At 47.3% G+C, this 23,563-nt stretch overlaps 7 protein-coding genes across 8 annotated transcripts; all 7 read left to right on the top strand.

Annotated features, from left to right (window-relative positions):
• The first annotated feature begins 322 nt into the window (after positions 1-322).
• LOC143376394 (longitudinals lacking protein, isoforms J/P/Q/S/Z) lies at positions 323-3,302 on the top strand. Its single transcript, XM_076826658.1, has 2 exons — positions 323-2,717; positions 2,825-3,302. Exons 1-2 carry the CDS (start codon positions 2,687-2,689, stop codon positions 3,046-3,048), a joined length of 255 nt encoding a protein of 84 aa, XP_076682773.1. The 5' UTR covers positions 323-2,686; the 3' UTR covers positions 3,049-3,302.
• Positions 3,303-3,435: 133 nt separating this feature from the next.
• Positions 3,436-7,961, top strand: LOC143376388 (uncharacterized). Its single transcript, XM_076826652.1, has 2 exons — positions 3,436-4,078; positions 4,549-7,961. The coding sequence occupies exon 1, from the start codon at positions 3,732-3,734 to the stop codon at positions 4,062-4,064; it is 333 nt and encodes a 110-aa protein (XP_076682767.1). The 5' UTR covers positions 3,436-3,731; the 3' UTR covers positions 4,065-4,078; positions 4,549-7,961.
• Positions 7,962-12,184: 4,223 nt separating this feature from the next.
• Positions 12,185-14,060, top strand: LOC143376386 (uncharacterized). The gene is made up of 2 exons (XM_076826650.1): positions 12,185-12,299; positions 12,361-14,060. Exon 2 carries the CDS (start codon positions 13,229-13,231, stop codon positions 13,586-13,588), a length of 360 nt encoding a protein of 119 aa, XP_076682765.1. The 5' UTR covers positions 12,185-12,299; positions 12,361-13,228; the 3' UTR covers positions 13,589-14,060.
• Positions 14,061-15,035: 975 nt separating this feature from the next.
• LOC143376395 (longitudinals lacking protein-like) lies at positions 15,036-15,498 on the top strand. The gene has a single exon (XM_076826659.1). The coding sequence runs from the start codon at positions 15,042-15,044 to the stop codon at positions 15,291-15,293; it is 252 nt and encodes an 83-aa protein (XP_076682774.1). The 5' UTR covers positions 15,036-15,041; the 3' UTR covers positions 15,294-15,498.
• A 2,054-nt stretch (positions 15,499-17,552) lies between these two features.
• LOC143376384 (longitudinals lacking protein, isoforms F/I/K/T-like) lies at positions 17,553-19,487 on the top strand. 2 transcript variants are annotated; one of them, XM_076826646.1, is made up of 2 exons: positions 17,553-17,690; positions 18,040-19,487. In XM_076826646.1, exons 1-2 carry the CDS (start codon positions 17,681-17,683, stop codon positions 18,396-18,398), a joined length of 369 nt encoding a protein of 122 aa, XP_076682761.1. In that variant the 5' UTR covers positions 17,553-17,680; the 3' UTR covers positions 18,399-19,487. The 2 variants fall into 2 exon arrangements, with proteins under 2 accessions (XP_076682761.1, XP_076682762.1); XM_076826647.1 differs by lacking the exon at positions 17,553-17,690 and adding an exon at positions 17,866-17,971.
• LOC143376584 (uncharacterized) lies at positions 18,765-20,446 on the top strand. The gene is made up of 3 exons (XM_076827064.1): positions 18,765-18,783; positions 18,825-18,947; positions 19,459-20,446. Exons 1-3 carry the CDS (start codon positions 18,765-18,767, stop codon positions 19,791-19,793), a joined length of 477 nt encoding a protein of 158 aa, XP_076683179.1. The 3' UTR covers positions 19,794-20,446.
• Positions 20,447-20,578: 132 nt separating this feature from the next.
• LOC143376374 (uncharacterized) lies at positions 20,579-22,295 on the top strand. The gene has a single exon (XM_076826634.1). The coding sequence runs from the start codon at positions 21,206-21,208 to the stop codon at positions 21,749-21,751; it is 546 nt and encodes a 181-aa protein (XP_076682749.1). The 5' UTR covers positions 20,579-21,205; the 3' UTR covers positions 21,752-22,295.
• Positions 22,296-23,563: the final 1,268 nt, after the last annotated feature.

The raw sequence follows: 23,563 nt of genomic DNA, 5'->3' as shown, positions 1-23,563 counted from the left end.
GATCGGCTCGACAAACGCTGTGCTTTGGAAAAAAAATGATTGGCCACCTTCGGGCTCTTGCTCTGTTACAGGGTACAAAAGCGAGAGGAGGCCGAGCATCTTCAGCGCGCGTTTCCACCGGAAACCGTATCCCTGCCACTCCTGCGGAAGATCGTACACCAGGAAGGACACGCTGCGCCGGCATATGCGCGACGAGTGCGGCAAGAATCCCCAGTACATCTGTTATGTCTGCAAGAAAGGGTTCAAGCAGAAATCGAACTTCCAGCGGCACAGCGCGAACATTCACGGCTTCAGGATGAACTGAACGGGCCCATGTGGGGAGCATCATCACTGAAGATAACCGAGAATTATACCGATTCTTTGAGAAAGACTCGCGAAATCCGGCCCCCTCCCCCCCCAGCAATCACTTGCCGCTCGCAATACTGCGCTTTGAAGGACACGTCGGTCAATTCGAAAGGGTTCGCTCCTCGGGCGTTTGTTTCGCGAGTCTGTCTTGAGGGATCAGCGCGGCCCAAAAGCCAGTCAGCCAAATGTTCATGAAAATAAAGCTTCCGATGGAACAGGCAGTAACTTTGTCAGCGATCTTTTTGTTCTTTACTTCACACCCAAGCTCGCCACCCGAAGATACACCATCGAACGTCATCACTGAAAATCCACCAGAAACGCATACCGTCACCCTGCTCGCGTCACGCTTCCGAAGTAGACCACTCTGTCCCCTGAGTCGATCATAGTTTACTTTTGTTTCTCAGGCGTCGCTATCCCGTCTGAAAACTAGCTGCCGCGTAGACGGTAGCCACCCTTCGTATAGACGAGGTTACATTTACCGATCATGTCTCGAGCGTTTGGGAACGGTAGAACGCGATATGCGCTGGCACACTCGAAGATCTGCTTCCGAAGAGAGCACGCGGCTCTCCATTCAGCCTGTCCGCGATTAGATCGAATAATCGAGGCATTTCTTCTTCTAAATTGTAGCGAATTGCTCGAGGAGCAGGTACTCGTCGTCACGGGGCCAAGATTTTCTGCCGAAGCCGTACCCCTGCCTGAAATGCGGCAGATCCTACAGGAACAAGGGCAGCCTGAAGCGCCACCTCCAGGACGAGTGTGGGAAACCGCCGCAGTATATCTGCAGCATCTGCGACAAGGGTTTCAAGCAGAAGGCCAACTTCCAGCGGCACAACTCCACCATACACGGCCGGCTGTTCCTCCTCGGACCGTGAAAAGACGAACGAGGACGCGCTGACGCCGAAGAGCAAACGCCATCGGAAGATCACCGCCACCAACGCACCACAGGGTCCTCGAATCTTCTTGGGAAGAGAATCAGATGTTACGCGACTCCTTACGCACCCTTCGCTTTCTCTTTCGTACACGTATAGCGGCGCAGTGCATTTAGCCTTTTTCTTTTACGTATGCTCTTTACTATATGCTACTATTTTTTATCGATGGTCCTCACATACTTACTGTCGGGGAAAGGGTCGATTTGGCTACTTAAGGGAACGAGAACCACTCCACTTCCTGTGTTATCTCTATCGTCCTGAGTAGGTATGTACATTGATAAAATGTATGAGAAACGTTTTATGACTTTAATGGGATATTTGGGCTATTTTATTAGATTGACTTCGGGGCTGTATGAGTTTTAAGGGATAGGCGGTTGCAGCCTGAGTTGTTGAGGTGACCGAGCCGTTCGGTAGTAGGTATAGTTGGTTGGGGAATGGAGATGCAGAAGAGTTCCTGCTGGTTAGGGTTCAGGGAGATCTCTGGAATCGATTCTTTCTCCGACCTTATGATAAACAGTAAGCGATTAACCGATAAGGCTGGCACGCGCGAGCTTCCTCACGATTCCTACTACTTAGAAAAGTCTCCACCCTTACTTGTGTGAAGTTTCCTTGTTGTCGCGCGACTAGCGGTTCGTTCTTAATAAAAGCAAATGGAAAAGATATATCGTTTCTCCAGTGAGAATTGTGAAACGCGATGCGCGGTAACTTTTCGCCATGTGATACGTACGTTAAGGCTGCATTGTTCGAGGAAACAAATTTCGACGTTAAATTGGTTTACGGGGGTAGAGAGAGATTTCATTCTGTAAGCGATGTTCTGTGATACATTGAAATGATTGTTATATTTGGAAAAAAGTGGAAAAATGACGAAAAAAGTTTATGGAAAACGATGTTCGCCGAAGCCTTTGGTTATGACATAACTTAGTTTCGCAAAACGGTGTAAGTGTAGTTTATTATAATTTTATTATAACCATCGAAGTACGCGGTAATAAAATTCTGATTATACAAGGGCAATGGCGTGTGTGCTTTCGTGTTTCGCGCTCGAGCGGGGCAAGATTCTACCTGCAGGAAGATCCGAGCATCACTGAAGACGAGCAAGGCCTAGCATCAACAGGAAGAATCACTGAAAAGCTCTCAACTCCTCACTCTCTCAGTCCCCTTCTTTTGCAATTCACCATTCCCCAGTCTTCCAACTCTTTGCCAGCCCCTTATACGTGTAGTCGCTATGAAAACTACCAAAGCTTATCCCTGATAAGTTTATGCGTCGCCATACTCTAAATCCTCCCACGTGTCGAGGCCCCGCCGTGCCCCGATTTCACGTTAAACGAATAAAGGACCGAAGGGACCCGCTCCTAACCCCTTCGCTCTAATTGTTCACGTTTTCATGCTCTCCATGCTTCCGTCTATGACACCGGATGATCCAAGCGAAGAAGCATAATTCCAAAGGTATCAAATTCCTACTCGAAGATCTTACCGAACCTTAATCCGCGAGACGCAGAAAGATAGTACGACGTGCCTATGTCGGATTAATCCTGTCTCGATTCTGTTGTCAGGCCAAGCGAGGTCCCAGAGAAACCTAGTTCGTGACGACTTCTGGAAGCCGTACCCCTGTTGCAAGTGCACCAGGTCCTACACGACCAAGAGCACGCTGAACCGGCACCTGCGCGAGGAGTGCGGCAAAATGCCGCAGTATTTTTGTCGTTACTGCCAGAAGGCCTTCAAGCAGCGGTCGAATTTTCAACGACACGTCAGGAGGGTCCACGGATGCATCATGTGACCCGACCGCTCTTGAACACCACGATACAGAAGTTCCACGAACCCAAATCCTCTCCGTTCACATTCTGTACTTTGCGTTCCGACCAACTAAATCCAGCCCTCCCCCTCCGCCCCCCTGATATTTCGTTGCTAATCGAAGAAAGTAATCGTCCAGAAAGTCTACTTTAAGTCGTTTTTACAGAATGTGTATTTTGTTTTTACACAAGGCAACGTAAACTTTGTACGGATCCCAGAATAAAGGCAAGATTTTCTATAGACCGCGAGTTTCCTCACTCTCAATTCCTTTCAGCGATCTGCTCTGTGCTCGATTACGGTTTGTCCTTTCGGGTTCGACGCTTGCAGGCCCTTTGTTTAACACTTCGTAGTTAGTTTGAGAAGTTGCTCGCGTTCTTGAACCTGTGGGTCCTTCGCGGTTTCAGTTCTGATAGACGGTGTGGCAGCGACGGTGGGACGATTCCACGTGTCGAAATGAGTGGGAATTGTAATGTTACTCTACAATCTCTATTTCTTTTACACGTGGAAGCAATGAATCCCAGAGGTGCCTCCCGCGAACGCTATCAAACCCTTCAAGGATAACGTGGTAACGCAGCGTGACACTAGAGTCCCAAGTGTTTGAGTACATTGTCTATACCATTAAAATGCAGGACGATTGAAAGGTAGTAGAAGGCTAGAGTTCACAGTTTCATGACGTGTCTGACGAGAGAACTACGGTTTTCAGGGTGGCACCTCGTCATGGGACAAGGGAGTCCGACCAAATGCGGCTTGTACCAGTGCAACGTCTGCAGCAAGACCTACTCGTGGAAGTCCTCCTACCACCGCCACTTACGGGAGGAATGCGGCAAGCAGCAGAGGTTGAAGTGCAAGAATTGCGGTAGGCAGTACCGCTGGCGGGACTCTCTGAACAAGCATTTGAAGTTCCAGTGCGGAGTGGAGCCGAGGTACACCTGCTCCGTTTGCGGCAGGAAGTTCCGTCACAAGCTGCTGCTGACGTCTCACCTGAGCAAGTTCCACAGATAGGGGATAGAAACAATGTACATACCATAAACTGTGCCCCCAAGTGTCGACTACCTTCCGGCGAAGCACGTTGTCAATTAGACGACTAACTGCAAACCTTCCTCGAAATAATCGCCTGACTTTGTACGTGAGAATTGTAGGCACTTTCGTAGGGCTTTACTACTGAAACAGGATTTAAAGAACCCTTTAGTATTCCAGCGTGCAGGCGGCACGCTGCAAACTCAATAAAGAAAGGCGTCGATGATCCAAGCGATAATTCTCCTTCGATTCCCTTGCCACCCCTTCGTTACAAATTCCACCCTCCGCTCCTCGTTGAAACGCTCCCAGAGAATGGAAGTCCTAAAGAGCGCCCTGGTCGTGGCAACGACGCCACGGTAACGCCATTTACCGTGGCGAGACGCGAACTGCATACGTTAGAAGAAGGATGCGTCGGGGTCCAGCGTAGGTCGGTTAGTCTCATTGCCTTTCTCTCTGTCGTCTGTTTCAGAATTGAAGAGGGACCTGAACCGCGTGAATTACGACACGCCGTTCACCTGCTACAAATGCGGGAGGCGTTACACTTGGACGGACTCCCTGACCAGGCACCTCCGGGAAGGCTGCGGGAAGTTGCCCAGGCACATATGTACCCTCTGCGGAAGGAAGTTCAAGCGCAGGGACTATTTGTTGCGCCACGAAACGAACGTTCACAAGCTAGAGTGAAGCGCTGCTTCGAAGCCACCCCATCTTCTGTGTTATTACCTGTTTCGTTCGCCGAGCAGTGCAACGAAACGATCTCCTACGGCGACATAGCGCTCAACGCAGACAACTTTGTACCGCGACAACAGTCTCTAAAGATAGCGATCTTTCTGTTTTGTAAAACATTCCGATTATGCGAGTGCGTAAGTTCCGACCGGGAGGCTGTAGCTGCAACGATCGCACATTTCTACGTTATTTTGATATCCACGAGTATTAGCCTTCGTCTATGCAAAGCAAAATGTGCACCAACGCCACGGTACTAAGTCGCGCAACACCGTCGCGAGGCCTCGAAGACGCGTTCGCCCCTAAGACTGATACCGTCTATTAGGAAACGTGAACTGGTTCTACGTCTGACTCGATTTCCGTCGTTATTTTTATAGGATATTCAATTGTGCGATAAATCGTGCGAATGCGTTAAACTTCGTCCGTTTTCTGTTGAGTACTCGTTCGTTTAAACGGGCGATAGGTTCTATAGAATTCTCGTTGTTGAAGTGGACCACAGATTATCGCATCCGTAATTGTATTCTCGTGCTCGCCGAGAACGGCCGACGCAGAACGAATTGTTTCCACGCGTTCCTAATGTCGCTCGACATTTTTCTACGTACGTAATGTAAATACACCGTTGAATGTACTCTACATGTTACAGAGCATGTTTAAAGAGAAAATGGAATACAACAGATGCGCATAAATGATATTCGCGGGACGTGCTATCATTCTGTAAGAAAGGTTCAGACTGTTGCTTCGAGAACGTAAAACAGCCGTTGCGATACGAATAAAATGGATACTGGCAAGCTGTCTCATTATGTATGTAAAAGTTGTCGTGAAAACTGATTCATTGAAACGCTTATTTAATAAAAGACAATTTTTACGAATGCCCTATTGAATTTCTAACGCGACAAATCTGCGCACTCGCTAACAGTGTGCGAATATTCTAAATCACCGGAGGACCGATAGATTCTTTTAAAACCCGGGTATCCCCGTCCGAGGTAGTCTCTTTCTAATTAAAACATCCTACTCAATCTTTACGGAAGAAATGCAAAATTGATTGGCAAAGATAGGACTGAGTAGTAGAATGCTAAACCAGCGATAGCCGAGTTTCTGCAACGAACCATTCTAATAAGAATTAATAACTTCAAACAGCCAGCAACATTAATAATGTGTTTCCTATAAAAGAGAGGAGGATCAGAGTATCTAGAGTCACTGAGATCGATGTACGTGACCGATCGACACCCATTTACTACGCACTTGTTTGGTTTTGCATCCTAGAAACAAAGCTATTCGAGAGAATGTGCCGTTGAGCGGTCGTAATTACAGAAGCTTCGTTGTTCTTTCAGTTTACTGCAGCTCAGACTATTACAAGAGACTCGGAAGACACTTCTGCTCCAAATGCGGCAAGGAGTACAGGTGGATGCAGTCCTTGATCAGACACGAGAGGGAAGAGTGCGGCAAGGATCCGCAGCACATTTGCCCGGTCTGCGGGGCGAAGATTCGGCACAAGTGGATGCTGAAGAAGCACTTGGTCAACGTCCATCAATTGGTCTTCCTGAACGGGAAGATCTAAGCTCCAACAAATTCAAACGCCTGTTGCGAACGAGTTTATCTTGCCAGGGAAGCTGTAGCACCGTAGCTTCATCGATTTAAGATTGCATTGACTCAAGGAAGAACAGCTTTCTGTAGCCACTCTCTCGATTTCCCTGCGACGTTGTAATTCGTTGCGCACAGGTGCACTTGTAACTCGACAAGTGTCTCGTGCGATAACGTTACTTTTCTTCCGAGGATAAGTCTGTGTTAAGGATCATTAACGATTGTATGTAATCGACGTCTGAATGAATTTGATTTCCTACGCTCTGTTTTTTTTTTACTCTCGAACCATTGAAACGTGCGCGTTTCGCGGAGGAAATTGTATTTATGTACATTACGTGAATTTTTGGTAATAAAAAGGATAATAGAGCGCGCGATGCGTGAAAAAACGAGGAACACTGTTTGATCCCATATCGCGATGAGAATGTAAAATCAGACGAGACGTGCCGTGGCAAGAGGGTACAGTCTAATGCCTCTTTCTGTTTGCAGAGTTCGCAAGCTATTCTAAGCGTTATCCTGGGAGACACTTCTGCGATACCTGCGGAAAGGAGTACGCCCGGAAGACATCGTTGACGAAACACAAACGCGACGAATGCGGTAAACAGCCTGCGCTCGAGTGTTCCGTGGACAATCTCAAGATCCGTCAGGATGATCAATCGAAATTATATCTAATTCGCAATTCTACGAACGTATAAGAACGAAAAATCGTTCTTAGGTTGCACATATACGTAACACGAATGAACTTCGGTTCACCAAAACGAGGGTCTTTCTTAGATAAAATTTGAGAATTTTGACGGCCTTGCGTGCCTGTAGATAGGAAATGCGAACCTCTAATCACTGCTAAGCATTGCCCGACGTAATAATGCACATTTGTCGTGTGATTGATTTTTAGAGCTCCGCAGAAAATTCGTCTGCAGCAACTGTGGCAAGGTGTACAAATGGCGGGAGTCGCTGCACCAGCACCGTCGTTTAGAGTGCGGTATCGAGCCGCAGTTCAGCTGCATCTTCTGCGGCAGAAGGTTCAAGCACAAGCACCACCTGAAGGAGCACCTGAAGAGGCTTCACAAATACGATCAGTCGAAATCTTTATTATCCAACACTGGATAAACGAACTCGTTCTACTTCCAATATCCGTATCCTTTGAACGGAGAATGAACGTCGAATTTCTGTGCCCTCGAAACGAAGGAAAACGTGGGGCTAAGTTCGTTAGCTGTCGCGATAGATGTAACTCGATTTAAAGTACGGCATTACATGTATAATTAAATATGTATGATTAAAGATAGTGACAAGGTATTATTAGTAGTAGAAACTCAATTAGTCGCTCAAAGCAACTGAGGAGCTTCCCTCGTCGCATTCTCGGTTTTCTAGTTTCACTATCCTGAACATTCTACCGCTTTATACTGGAAGTGGAGGAAGTGGTTTCGATCCGCCAGTTGCTTTTATCACGACTATATTGAAGAATCGCTTCCTAGCAGCACAATTCTACGCGCGTTCATGTTCCTATAATCGATCGGATCAAACGATACTGAGTTACTCTACTGTAAATATTTTTTAAGCTTCGTAATAAAAAGACTGTAACCTTTATCGGCTCATTAAGTATGCTGCGTATGGCCCACCATAATTCAGGACACTGTCCCGTTGAGAAGCGAGAGGTATCCTAGCGCCCTGTCGAAACGACAGCAGCTTGTTTGCGATACTAACGAACCTGTACCTTTCTGTGATTTCAGTCCTGCATTTCGTGTACCGACCCAGCTACCTGTGCAACAACTGCGGGAAAACGTACAAGTGGAAAGAGTCGCTGAACTTGCACCGGCGAATGGAGTGCGGGATCGAGCCGCGGTTCTCCTGCAACATCTGCGGGAGACGGTTCAAGCACAAGCACCACCTCGCGAAACACCAAAAGTCCATTCACAATTACGTGGACCAGTGGCAGTTGATCGACGAGTCGACCAAGGAGCTCGAGAGGCAGCTGGGGTCGTGCGCCGACGCGACCACCTCGTGAACATCGCCGACCGTCCCTTGCACACCAAAGTATTCACTTTCGCGCGCTCGAACTCGATTTAAGAACGAATGACCGGATATTCGAAGGCGGAACGCATCGTTCCGAGAGTCTGAGAAGCCTGGCGCTGCTCGATATTGTATGTTAGCGAGTGCTGGTAGGCTGGTAGCGTTAGAGGACCACGAGATACGAAGGATGAGCAATAAACTGAGAACAAAATACTATCGAGATCGTTGATGTTTAAAAAGGCACGCCTATATTGTCGTTTTTGGGTTCTTTTCATTCTACCCCACGTCCTTCCCCGATATTTTATTTATCCACGCTTGTAGAGCTGAAGAGTACCTAGAATCTTTAAGTTCACCTGGATTCGGCTGAACCAATTCTTTCTTTAAATAAAGACTATTAAGCTTCGCGCGTTCGATCGGAAGGGACGTAAGAGGGCAAGTGGAACGGATTGCAATACACCGTCTTCTGCACTATTCGTAATTTCTGTTTCAGGTGATGCCGGCCAAGCGGACGTTTACCCGTGCAGAGTTTGCGGCAAGATCTACTCGAGAAAATCCTCCATGTACACGCACCTCCGCCTCTGCGGAAAAGAGCCGAGATTCGTATGCGTGCTGTGCGGGAAGCGGTTCAAATACAAGCATAGATTGCAGTCCCACCTCACGTCGAATTTGCACACGCGACGGTTTCGATAACGAGAACCCCCGACGAACGATTTGAACCGTGTCGTTGTGTCATCGTCCGCCTTCGAGCGACTCGAGATCAAGCAAAATTCCAGCCAGAACTTCTACAACCGCATAGACGCTTCTTTAATTCCGTAATGGTGCCATTAAACGGCTGCAAAGTATTTTCACAGAACTCCGACGCGTCCATATAGATCTGTACGAATCAGTTGGAATGTTGTATAGAATTGTGTAGAGTGTACCGCATAAATGATTATTTTATTACACGTTTCCTACGTCTTCCAACGCATTGTACGCAAAGCTGCCATAGAAGTAATAAAGATTTAACGATAATCAGATATCCTTGAAAGATTATCAACAGAATGCTACGCTCCCAGATTTTGCATCAGGTTCGAGAGCAGTCGTTGATAATCAGCGTTGATTCCCACTTAATTTATAAGCGCTGAGGAGCCAGCGACGCTGACGTTCGAACCTCTATTCGCTGTGTCGTATTCTATCGTGTTTTTAGCGTAGCGTACAGTGGGGCTAGTGGTGAGAATAGCGAGAGACCGATTCCCATCGCGATCACAGTAATCCCGAAGCGCTAATCAGCGTTAAACGCTTCTTCTTTTGCAGCCTGCTCGCAGAAGGTGTGGATCTGCTTTCAGTGCGGTAAGCGATACCTCTGGCGAGCCTCCATGAAGAATCACATCCGCGTAGAATGCGGCAAAGAGCCGGCTTTCAAGTGTCCGGTTTGCGGCAGGAAGTTCAAGCACAAGCATCGTTGGCAGTCTCACGCGAGAGCCTTGCACGACCTCGATTTATACTGCGGAAACCCCGGCGTAGTCGAAGCCTCCACCTTAATTTGACGAGTTCCTTCTTGAGCGACACGCGAGAGAGACTAGTACATTAGCAAGAATTTCATTAACGACTGCGTTGTACGATTGCGGACAAATTGTTGTCTGCGGAAATGCGCGGCGACGAATGTCAGAATACATTTTGAAGTAAACGAAGTATCCGAAGCACTCCGAACGTTCCTTCCTTCCCTGTCCGAAAGCGTTGATTGGAAACCCTATTCGAAGTTGCTTATCGAGCGTAGAACGGGCGAGCGACGCGTTAACGTTGCAACTGCGCTTCGTCGTCCACCGGATACATGCCACGGTTAGCGTGACGGTGAATCTCTGTCTCCCGTAGATTCTAGTCCTTTTGCGCGGATCGCGGCGAGCTCGAATCAGGGGGATGCGTGGAGCTGTCCAAGTAACGTGTGAATTTCTCTTTGCAGCCACTGCGAAGAAGTCGTGGTCGTGCTTCCAGTGCGGCAAGCAGTACATGTGGCGCGACTCGCTCAAGAAGCACCTGCGGATCGAGTGCGGCAAGGATCCCGCGTACGAGTGCCCGATTTGCGGGAGGAAGTTTAAGCACAAGCATCGCTGGCAATCCCACGCCAGACTAATCCATTACATCAATATATGATCGTTCCGAGGCATCGATCGCGCGGATAGCTGGCCATCCGCGTTGCCTGCCGAACGATTGCCGCATGGATGCGAATAAAATTAGCCCCATTGCGCTCGAGGAGCCTACGATTCCTACGGGAATCACGTGTACAGTACTCCCCCACCTGGTAGCATGTTGCGTGCTTCTGCCTTCGTAATCCCCTTGTCACTCCCTGCTCCCCGTAACGAGTGATCTTTGTCGCGGTTAAGGAAACTCTGTGTACAAAGCTGCCGCGGAGACGAGAGTAGTCGAGAATGTTACTTGTTTGTAGAAAATAAACGTCGAATATTCCGAAGGAGTGTTGGTAGTATTTGCGTGGGCGGGGTTCAAGGGTGTACATAACGACGTACTTGCGTTGTTGGAAGTGATACAGGGGACGCGTGAATTAAAATAGAAGAGGGAAATGGTACTTTCCCTTCCTTCTCTGTGTCCGATCATTGAAAATTAGGATTTCTGCGCAGAACTCGTTGTATTCACTTCCATCGACAATGAATTCGACTTCACGTGAGAAGGAATCTTCTAACTAGAAGTTGGTATGTCTTTCAGGCGATCTACCTGTTTACGCGTACTCGGATTCGAGCGTGGGCTGCCCTGACTGCGGGAAGTTGTTCAAGAAGAGGGAGTACCTTCAGGTGCACCTGAGGGAGTACCTCAAAGGGCGCACCTACGTTTGCTCGATCTGCGACAAGAAGTTCAAGAGGAAGTACCACCTGCAGAGGCACATGACTGGCAGGATACACCAGAACAACACGATGCAGCTGTAACGTTCCATTACTTCGCAGAGCAACCTTGTCACGATTTACCCTCTATTTACATTCATTTATCGTCGTAAGATCTTCGACTTCTTCCATTGTTACTGTTCCAAAGCAGCTGTAGAGGTGATGGGCAAACTATTCAAATTATATACCACTTTTGTAAATGAGCTTCCTGCGATACTACTTGCACCGTACCTTTCCGACAGATAAACCTTCACGAAACGGAAACTCACAGAGTGTATGCACTAAAGATCGAAAGATGTGATTGTTAAAACGGAGGAACAATAAATTATTTTCTACGCACTTCTCGTCTGATATCTGTATAAAACCTCTTTGTCCAACGTTAAAATAAATTTCCTCACCCTGACCGACTGCACTTTTGGTGTATAAAGGACACACTTTCCCTTCGTTCGTTCGCCTTCGGCCCCACTGTCCACCCTTTCCCGTTCGCGCACTCCCGATTGTTACAAGATTCAGGTAAGAATCTCCGAGTGTACCACAGATGAATATCTATAGATTTTTGCAGATGTAACAGCGTTGCCTTTCGCGCGTGAAAGTCTTGAATTAAATGTCCTGGGACGATCTTTCCCCTTTACTGACTCTCGTTCTCTTTCTTTTCTGTGTCTTCCAGTGCCGAGGCTGACGGTGAAGAACATCGAGAACTTGGGGTACAAGAGGCCGCCGGTGATTTACAAGTGCACCAGGTGCGGAAAGTGCTATCAGCTGGAAACTTCGTTAAAAAGGCACCAGAGGCTCGAATGCGGGGTGGAGCCGAGGCAGAGCTGTCCAATTTGCGGGAAAAAGTTCACGCACAGGTTCAAACTCACCCATCACATGGATGTGTGCAGAAGAAGGCGTGAATAATATTAGCGGGCACGAGACCTTGTCCGTCTCCCAAAGAGGGCGTATTCTTATAAATCGAATGGGGAATCAAACGACTTAGGGTAAAGAGTCCACGAAGTTCGAGCAGTGGCTAAGTTTTGCCACAGCGCGACCGAGAAATCCAAAGGTATTTCGATTCTAGGACTATTCCGTTCGCCAACGTTATTAATCGTTAATCTACAACGTAGTGCAATCTCGATGGCGAATCTCCAGGACGTGAGTCTAAGTTTAAGCGGAGCGAGGAAGTCGACAAGATGCCTTAACGATGGAAGCGCCAGTGGAACGTTTCGAAAAATGTGATAATAAAGGAACAAGTTACAGTTTTACAAAGACATTGTACTTTGACGTCGGCGAGACGAGTGACCTTCCCAATTAAATTGCTGGAAGGTTGCCTTTGTATCTTTCGTGCGTCCACGCGGAGAGCGATAGTTTTCCATAGGAAAGTGATATTAAATAATTTATTTTTTTATACGTGGGGTATTTATAGCGAACGGGGGTCTAGAATTGTAATTTTATAACGATGCTAGAGGTGCCGCCTGCTGTCGAGTCTTAAGGCCAAGTATCAAGAAGTGCGAATTACTTCTGCAGAAGAAACTTTACTCGCGATCAGTATGGGGAAGCTAATTCGAATCGATGTACGATCGTCCAGCTTTTACAGGATGAAATAAATACACGTTGTTTTCTGACGAAATGCACATTTACCCGATTCCATGAATGACCAATGATCTTTCTGTAACTTTGACGATCCTCCGGCAAAGGATCTCCGAAAGATAACCATCGCCACGAGAAGCTATCTTCTTTCATATACTACTGCTCCTGCTCTAAGTAACAATTCGTTTTCTTGCTTGCCCGTGTGAGGCCACTCTCGCTCTTCTCTATCATCCTCTTTCCCTCTAATCTGTTCGCCCTCGACGCGCGCGTAAAGGAACGTTTGATTTGCAGGAACGTCGCGCTTAAGCTTCGCTTAGCTCTCGAACGGGACAGGAGAACGCTGTTTCGCGGATGGGAGCAGACATCTAACGGACGAATCCTTTCGTTTCAGGGCTTCTGGCGACGATGCTGCTGTCGCAGGACATACACCAGCCGCAGGAGAACAGCGACGCGCTGTGGAGCCAGCTGTCCTATTCCGGGATGGCTTGCAAGAGCAGCAGAAACCAGCGACGAAGGGACTCGAAGGACACCGAGCCCAAGTACGCTTGCAACAGGTGCGGGAAAACTTACATGGCCACCACGTCCCTGAGCCGTCATAAGCGGCTCGAGTGCGGCGTGGTGCCCTGCGAGGTCTGCCCCATCTGCGACCGAAGATTCAAGCACAGATTCGTTCTCAACTCCCACATCGTCGGGTGCCAGAAGAAGCTGCGGCGCATCATACAGAAGAGCGACGACTCGCCGGTGTTCACCGAGGAGCTAGAGTAGCGCTGCCTCCTCCTCCCTTTCTAATCGTAACAGGGCATTTCAAGTACACGAAACGTTGAAATTGCGAAGCACAATTGCCATAGAATTCGTTCGCCGAGTTATCGAACATTGAACACGAATCTCGTGCACGCAGGACGCTCGGGAAAGGGGTGTGGGACACGAGGCAACCCTCGAATCCGATGAATTTTTTAACCATTTAGTTGGACGACGTGTACGTGACTTTATATACGCGATGCGAAATGGAATGCGTACTAAATATACTTATACGTAATCGTTTTATAGAGTCCAGGATAATTAATTGTATCGAGTAAAATTTTTTTTAATTTGTAAGACGTATTTATCGTTATTCGGATTGTAACGTAATTGACATTTTATTTTTTAAAGCGGGTCAGGAATAGGAAAATGCATCTCGTTTGGACCGTTCTTGTTTTATATGTATCGATAAATAAACGAATTGGAACGATCAATGGAATTCAGGTGTTTCAATCGAACTCAACTCTTGCATCTGCATCTCATGAATAACACCGGCATCTTTCAATCCCCCAGCGATACGTGTCAAATAAATCTCTAGACTTGCAGATGACAATAGATCACAAAGTCAGCAGTTCATGAATAGCTGAGAGAGGCTGATGAAGTGTAAGCGAGCAAATTGCTTCCTATTAATTGCGTCCTCTCACACAGTACATACTCATAGGTTCACCCTTTCACCTCGATTCATCTAACTGCCGCCCTACCGTCGCGAAACAATTCTTATCTCGAGCGTATATTCTCCCTCGACTATTACCGTATCGTTCATGAGTCTTTTACTTCGGCAGGTTATCTGACGCACGCATGGGGCTCGGCGAACAGCCACCAGTGTACCTTGATGGAGGACCCTCTGTCGATCGACCAGAATTTCAGCGACGGCGGCTACTATTTCCAAAGCGTCAACGACCCGAACAAGAAGACGCAGCTGTTTACCTGCGCTCTGTGCGGCAAAGAGTATACCTGGATGTACAGCCTTCGCCGACATCAGCTGCAATGCGGCAACAAGGAGGCGAGGAACAAGTGCCAGATGTGCTCGAAGAAATTCTACAGACGCGACAGGCTCAAGGAACACTTGCTAGCTCACCACCCAGAATTCCTCCACGGAACAAACCGTCAGAATTGATTATTTGTCAGGCTGGAATGTTGAGAAGCATTCGCGACCGCCGTCGATTCTCGCTATTGTATACCCGGGCTCTACGACCAACGATCCATCGAATTGTATTTTTTCCGAAATTCCAAGCGAATAAAACTATCAGCGACGAAGATCGTTATGAATTACACTAAATGCTGTGGTATCAAACACCCCTGACAGACCCCGTTTCGCTAGGCTCTCCCTATCTTCCCTCGCGCGAGACTGTAATTCGTGGCGTTCAGGTGGGATCGATACATAGTAACCGATTTTTGTCGCGTTCCAGACCTGGCGGCCATGGAGTTCGCCAAGGGCCTGAAATTCACCTCGGACAACGTGAAACCTCTGCGATTCCCTCGCGGCCAGCCCATGCAACACTACATGTGCGGGGAGTGTGGAAAGGGGTACAAGTGGATGGCGAACCTTCGCAGACACCAGAGGCTCGAGTGCGGGAAACTGCCCAAGCATCATTGTAGACTTTGTAGGAAAACGTTCTATCGTAGATACGAACTGACGAACCACTTTATCGCCAAGCACGGCGCTGTTTAGATCGGGACCCATGGACCATATTATTTCTGTAAGTTAGGGAACAAGAGCTTTACAGCGGGCAGGTTCATTAATATTATTCAACACTGTCAGCGCTGGTGTTCATCTTGTTTAACTTATTCCTTATTTCACTCATGCGACTGAGACACTAATTTATTTATATCGCATGAAATGTATCAGCATTAAACGAATCTGTTCCTTTGAATAACTGCATCTTTCACTTCCTCTCTCTGCAGGAGTGTCTGTAATCTCTGACTGTCGTGTGAGTAATCCCGCTTCGAATTTCCTTCTAATTCGTTCATTTCATTGACAATGGCAGACGAGTTCCTCGTTGCCGTTTAAGGAACTTTAGGCTGAAGGCGGCGAACGTTCTACTTTTAGGAAAAGTGTTTGTCTTGTTCGGGAGGCGAGGAGGGTAAGCAAAAAGCAATCAAAATTGGAGTACGTGGACAGGAGATTGATCGTTAGAATATTTCAAGTACATCGTGAAACCTTACTGTTGCACCAGGTGCGTTAAAACGTTCGTACTATTTATTATCGATGTACATGGATCTACTCCGTTCATAGTTTTTTTTATCGAAATGTTGGAAATTTACTAGCACGGCGATTTCGGGTTAACATGTTTCCATTTTGCGAATGGAAGCTCCCTTTCACGAAAATTAAATGATGCGTACACCTGATTAGGGCTGTAAGGAACATTCGAATAATCTAAGTATTCGAAATCATTTGAATATTCGAATAATTACAGCTGCACAGTTAATCGATCGCTCTCGAAGCAGCGATCAGATTTGTATTCCTCCTGGATGCATGTGCCTTTCTGTTCCCCTGGAAATTACCCAGCCGAATTTCGCACGAACAAATCGGTTTCTTAACGGGTATCGTTCGTTCTTCGCAGGGAATCAAGGGGATCTGTGCGAGTGGTTCGTGAAGCAAGAGCAGGATTACGAGGGCCCGCAGACTCTGTTCGAGTTCGTGGCCAGCAATTACCAGCCGGTGCAGGATACCGAGGAACGGAGGAAGTCGTCGAAGACGGTGGTCTGCGAGGAGTGCGGCAAGAGCTTCTCGAGGCTCGACAGTCTTCGTAGACACGAGAAGAATTATTGTAAAGTGAAGGGGGACAGGGTATACTGCGGTTATTGCGGCAAAAAGTTCTTGAAATCGCTCTCGTTGATCTCGCACGTGAAATCGGTGCATCCGAGTCACCTGCTTAATTTGGAACCACAGTGAAGAGCGGTTCCAAAGGCAGTCAACGCGAGCGAAAGGCGTTGAAAACTTTCGGTCAGAGGGCACCTTCGATTTACCAATTTTTTTTCTCTGCGTTTCCTACTCTCTTTTCGAAACGGTCACTTAGGTCGCAAGTCACAGAGGAGCTTCTCGTTTCTCGTTTATTCGATAGATCTTTATACGTTATAAGTCGAGAAGTTTGTGCGGGTTTTTATTTTATTTTTGAATATAAGTCCGAGGAAGCTGGTGTAACCATGCAACGATTGTAATATAAACCACTGTAACGTAAGTTTCGTTAAAGGTGTTCGTCAGAGACGATTCTGTTGAACATGTGTCGATAGATCTGTGCTTTGTACACGGAGGATACGAATGTATTTCATCGAGCATCGGAAGATTGAATTTATCGGATACTCGTAATAACTCATTCTTGTGCAATTTCTCTTGAATCTTTTCAACCTCTGCTTGTCGAAGAGTCTGACCGATCACCCGCAAAGTAATCATCATCCCACGCTACTAACACGGTTTCTTAAACGATAACCAGCCAATAATCTCGAGCGAACGAAACATGCTGGAGGCCTGAACTGCCTGCATCGAAATAACGCATGCTTCTCGTTGTTGGCAAGCACTCTTGTAACGAAAACCTCGAGGCGTGGGCCCTGATTTTTAACAGAGACACGCGTCTTTGCAGGGGAGAACTCGGGGAGCAGCGCGGAGAAGGACCAAGAGGAGGACACCGAGGTGTGTGAGATCTCGTTCCACGAACAGTTGCAGATGAACTACTTGCTGTGCGACTCGTCACTTCTCAGCTCCATGGAGACGAGCATCGCCCAGAAGCACGCGAAGACTCATCAGCAGTTCCGCTGCGACGGCTGCGGCAGAGCTTACACGCGGATGGACAGCCTGAAGCGTCACCAGATCAAATGCGACGCCTCCTTGGAGAAATTGCAGGACGAAGCTGAGTGGCTCCATAGACAGAAGTTCTATTGCAGCCAGTGCGGCAAGGGTTACAAGAGGCTGGACACCCTTAGGAGGCACCAGAGGCTCGTTTGCGGCGACAAGGAGAGCGCCTCGACAAACTCCGAGAAAACCACTTCCTGATAGAGCGACTGTCTACTTGGAGCCATTATGAAGCCGATCCATCGAGTATCGGTCGTTGACATTGCGGGATGGAAGAAAGTAGATCGATCTCTAGTAGACCTGTTCCCATCCGTCGTGCACCCCAGAAAGGAGAAGCTTGAGTTGCCTGTTCGAATATTTTATAGTACCGTTTGCGGAATGATATATTGTACGACGGTCGTATCGAACGTCGACTGTACAGCTCTCGTTTGACGTGTGAAATGTTTGTACCTATGCGTCCATTAAAGCTCAAGGAACCTGCAATTGAGTACTATATCGAGCCCACCTTGCACATTTCTCTATCGTATTCATCTACTCCTCGCACTCCATCATAGTTCTCAGTATGTATCGGCGTGGTATGTAGCGTCAGGTAGAGCTTAATCGCTGCCACTTTGCGCTTTTTCCGCAGGTATCGAGGAGGCGAGAGAGCACGACGCGCTGTGGATGCTGGAGAGGAGGACAAGAAGCATAGGGGAAGATCAGGACTTGAACTTGTTCGAGAAATCGTACGCGTCGAGGGCGGGAGAGTCGATGGACCCGAGGCACGCGGATCAACATTGCGGGGCGGACTCCTACGTGGGCGTTCTTCAAGCACAGTACGTCTGCAACGATTGCGGGAGAAGCTATAAGTGGTACGACAGTCTGAAGAGGCACCAGAGGGTTGATTGTGGGAATAAGGAGAAGAAATTTTCGTGTCACATGTGCGAGAGGAAGTTCAAGTATCGATACGAACTGCGTAATCACTTGACCACCCACCATAGGATATGAACCGCCTTCTTTCGTTTCGAACGCCTGTTTTCTCCCTGACCAGTGCAAAGAGATCTTCCTCTCGAGACTATTTAATTTTATGTTACGCTTATACGTTATTAGCGACAGTGACTGCGGAGCGTTTCAACGTCACACATGTAATAGATAAACGAATGCTACGAACATTATCATTTTCTTTCATTTTTCGAGTAAGTCGCCCTTCGCCGAACTTCCTCTAACGATGACAGAAACCTATCGTCCTTGCGTCCCCCTGCCAAGACACGTCGAATGGAAACTTAAGATTTAGAAACGTAGACAAGTCGGTGAATCGATCGACGAGGTCTAAACCCTGTATCGCCGAGTGTCGCCTTTTAGTCACGGAGCTTAATGTTTCAGGAGTGCAGTGGTACGTACTGGATCAGTCAGGATCCCAAGACCTTTTGTCAGACCTCCAGTCAGAGGACGTTCATCGGTGCGAATGCGGCAAGTGGTACAAGCACAGTAGCAATTTAAGGCTGCACCAGTCCATCGAGTGTGGCAGGAACAAGAAACGCCATTTGTGCGTTCAATGTGGGAAGCGTTACAATCGACGCTACGAACTGATTCGTCACTTCGTTCTGCATCACAAGAAACGATGAAATCAGTCTCCCTCTCGGTCCTCCGTTAGAGGACACCAGAAACAGTTCACTTAATTACTTACTCTCATTGACTTCTCTCGTTGGTTAATAAAGTTTTCCCTATATTTTATTACGCATTGTTATCCCCCATCGAATGCTCGACGCGATGGGAGACTCTCGAAACAGAAGCTTCGCGTTGCTTCGCCGATTGTAAGATCATAGGAGAAATAAACGTCCACGCTTCGACAAATAATGGATCGTCGCATATTCCGTTTTGATTTGACTCTCTTTCTCAAGATCGCCTCTATAATCGCCAACTTCTTCTTCTTCCACAGTCGTACCGACTCGATTCGCCGTAGAACGAAAGCCCGCGGCTCGATAGACCGTTGTCCAAGCGACTTTGCTATGATCTCTTCGCTGCTATCCACTCTAGCGCGGACGTTCCGAGGATAGCTCCTAAACAGTGCGTTTGTCTCTTTCAATTTCAGATAAGTTCGCCGGGGCCAAGCTGCCGTACGGCCTGCAGTCTGGGTTTAAGTCTTATCCTAGCAGCATCAGGCACCAGCGGCATCAAGCGAAAGCGAAACACCATTCGCGGAACGACGGGAACACGATGAACGTTTGTTTCGGTTGTGGGAAGAGGTACAAGTGGCGGGACAGCTTGTTGAGGCACCAGAGGGTCGAGTGCGGTAACAAAGAGAAGAAATTCAGTTGCACACTGTGCCCGAAAAAGTTCTACCACCAGTACAAACTGAACGAGCACTACCAGGGTCGGCATAAGTTACCCAAGCCCCATTAGATTCGAAACTTTAGGGACCCTGCGATGGATACTTTGGGGGAAGTTGCCCCCTTCGTTACTTAACAAGCAGAGAAGCACGTTGCTCCACTCGAGAGTAGACTACCGTGTAAATACTCGCTGCGATTCTTGAATCGTCTCGCCTTCCTCTAAGTATCCTACTGGATCCGGAGGAGGGGAACCATTGATAAGACTGTACGATCATGTAGATATAATTTAAAGTAATTTCAATACGTTTCTGTAGCACATTAAGATCCCCTTTCGCTTGCCTTCTTTCCTGGTCACAATGAGGGTAAACGCGATAGACTCTATACTGGACGAAACTGATACTATCGGTTGAACAAGTATCGAATATTGTTGACGTTGTTCCGGCAGCTGAATTATGAACGCAAAGTGTATGGTCGATTTATACTACGTACACCTAGGTTTCGATACCTGAATGTATAGAACGCTCGTAACTTGTGAACAGAATTGTAAAATTATCGTTCTATTTTTTAATGACGTCGATTCAATTCTCACCTGTTTCTGTAGTTACACCGTCACGACACGTTATCACGACGCTCCATTCCTATCGAATCATTGTTAATCTTTCACTGAACGCTGTACCAGAACCGACGACCTCGCTGTCCTCTTTATGGAATAAAAATTAATTAATTTGACGAACCGCGGTTTAATGCTTGAACGTTGCGACTAATACATTCAGGCTGAAAGGAAGATGGATCGAAGCCCTGTGTCGTCTGCGCACGGAGAATCTAACGCGCTGTAATAGCAACTGTCCTCTCCAAGTGGTACAACTCAACCTCGTCGGCTCCCAAGTGAAAACGCGTACCGATTCTGCGACACCATTCCATTCCAACTTCCTCCAGGTGTTTCTCGGGCATGTAACGCGTAACCTTTGAAGTAAGGAGATTGCTACTGTGATCCGTAGGTACTACAATCGAAACGAAATCAATTAGTTGCTTGAGGTCACGGAAGAGGGGCTACCGCAGTAGTCGACTCAACGGTTTCCGAAACAGAGGGGCACATTACCACACTGTTTATATACTCTAGCGTTCTGGTAACTAGTAAAACTGAAACGGAGTTGTCGGGTAAAGGAGACGAGCATATCTGTGCAAGAAAGGAGAGTAACTTTGGCAACAGCAAGAGAGGTGAGCTACTAGAAGCTCACATTTGCCAGATTAGGAATGGTGGCCTCGATCAGCCAATTGATTTTGTTCGACTCGCAGTCACTTTCAATAGTACTTGGACGAATTTGATGAACTTGATACGATCGTTGAATACAGTTATCGCTAGGACATTGGTCTAAATGCTATTAACAGTGACTAACTCGGATGCATCAGATCGTGTCAGCAGAAATCGAACCGCGAGCTCGTCGATCAGCCTCACATGTGATTGCTTTCATGGTAAACGGTTGAATGTGCCCTGATTCGTGCTTTGTGTGCGTTCACGTTTGTCGTCATCAATACCTCCAGCGGCTAATGCCACGAAACTTCGGAAATAGAGCTGACAAAGGGCCGAGGTGCCGAACGATTACTGATCCTCTTATGTGTTTTCTAGAGCGAAACTACTCGTCAGGTGCTGCGGTCGATTGGTATTATCGGTACCAAACTTTATACCTGCGGATGATCGCGGAGAACCAGAGGGGAGAGAGCGTGGCCGCGCAGAACGAAGCTTCTGCCATCGACGAGGGCTCTGAGAGCTGCGGAATGAAGATCGCCGACGCGGAGAAGATGACAGAGAAGAAATTAAACGAGGCTTCGCTGGCGGGCAGTCACGTGCGCGATTCCACGGAGTACTCTTGCCCCCGTTGCGGGAACGCGTACGTAAGGCTTCACTCGTTGAACAGGCACATGCGGTTCGAGTGCGGCGTCGAGCCACGATTCGAGTGCCCCATATGCCACAAGAAATCGAAGCACAAGCACAACCTGATCTTGCACATGAGGACGCACCAGAAGTTCTGAGATGACGAAGGGGAGCCGAGCTCGGGGTGATCGTTTCAATGGGTACTAGAAATGTCGAGACGTCGACGTATTTCTACTTTAAGAATGCTTCTAAGTCGTCGATTCCGCGGGGATCTTGATATCCCTATCGATGGGTACTTAATTCCCGAATAAAAGACTCCATCCTCTTTAGCGAGATCTGTTACCAGTGCAATTCTTCCTTTATATTTTGGAAGACGAAATGTTCTCTTTCTACCACTTGAAAAGAGGGATCTCGATAATCATTTACCACTACGGTAGCGTGCATAGACTGCCTATTGCCATTGTTATTCCGCGTTTAGTGAAATTGTATAGTAGGATAGTCGATGGGATTGTAGAATTATAAAGTGGACGAGTGCGTAGCACGCACGTCGTACTCTTGAATTTCTTGATGAAACATGGTGCCAGTAAAACAAAGTCTGAGAAGATTACCTTAACAGGAGAGTAATCGTACGTATGTTTATGTTTATGAAGGAAAATAGGCGACTGTAAAATATTGGAAATAAATATTTTGTAATTTACGAAACCACGTAACACCTGGCAGATTTTTTCAATCGATCTACCGTAGAAGAATCATCTTTCTCCGATGTTAATCTACGTAGCACCGATGTGTACAGCGTGTCGTCGATAACACGCGTGCGTTCTTTTTTTTCAGAAAAAATACATTCGACGCTAGAATTCCATTTCCCCGACAACGGAAGGCGTATGTTGCGCTACCATTTGTTTGAGTAGAAATTTATTGGTAACTGCATGGTTAAAAGCGACTCGCGATTGGCAAGGAGGACCAGGCAGGAAAATCGAAATGGAGAGACAAATCTGCAACGAACTTAGCCGATCGAGGCTCAATGCCCAGCGAATTCTCTCGAAGTTTTTGTTTCAAACGAGCATGAGTCCGTGTAAAGTCCTCGAGTTATACCAAAGTCCAACTTATTCGTTCCATAACGTTACGTTGCCGTGAAACCGCTTCTTCCACTTCTGTCGTCCCACTTCTGCCGTGTTCAAGGGGAACAGCGACTGTGTTTACTGATTATTTGAAACGATGTTGCAGTCTGGAAGATGCTGAAGGACCTGGAAGACGGGCCCCCGTTTCTGTGCCCGAAATGCGGCCGCACTTACTCCCACAAGTGCAACTTAACGAGACACTTGCGCCTGGAGTGCGGCGTCGGCCCGAGATTTCAATGCGCGTGGTGCAAGAAGCGATTCAAGCATCGACATCACCTGCGGGACCATCAGAGGATCCATCTTTACACGAACTGCACCTTCGAGCTGCGAAACTGAAACATTCTTCTTCGTCTCCTTTCGTTCACCCTCCCGCGACTGTATCTATTTATTTGTAAATTATCTATTTATTTATTTATTCGCGGGACCCTCAGGTACTCCGCTCATCAATCGAGAGAGAGAGAGAGAGAGAGAGAGAGAGAGAGAGAGAGAGAGAGAGAGAGAGAGAGAGAGAGAGAGAGAGAGAGAGTGACTCGTACTTATACAATTTGGACAAAGCTAAACAATTTTCTTATCGTAGTAAGGCCTGTTAATTTACAATTAGAGTATTTCAAATGATTTATACGCCACTTTATAGGCGCTGAATATTGTAACTATTTTCGTCGTCTGTACACAGAGCTTGAATTATGTACATAAATTCGTTGTTACCTGATAGATTGATTTTCTCTTTTATACTGTATTTAGCAGTCGCTCGTACTTATTCGATTCTTAAGCCTCCAGTACCCTGGTCTCGAAGGGTAGTTCTAGGGGCCGTCCTTAAATTGCGTAAGGGTAATTTTGGCGATTTCTTACCCC

The sequence above is a fragment of the Andrena cerasifolii genome, chromosome 14, assembly GCF_050908995.1.
Source record: "Andrena cerasifolii isolate SP2316 chromosome 14, iyAndCera1_principal, whole genome shotgun sequence".
NCBI lineage: Eukaryota > Metazoa > Arthropoda > Insecta > Hymenoptera > Andrenidae > Andrena > Andrena cerasifolii.
Note: the sequence above shows the minus strand (reverse complement) of the source record. Positions and strands in the feature narration are given on the sequence as shown.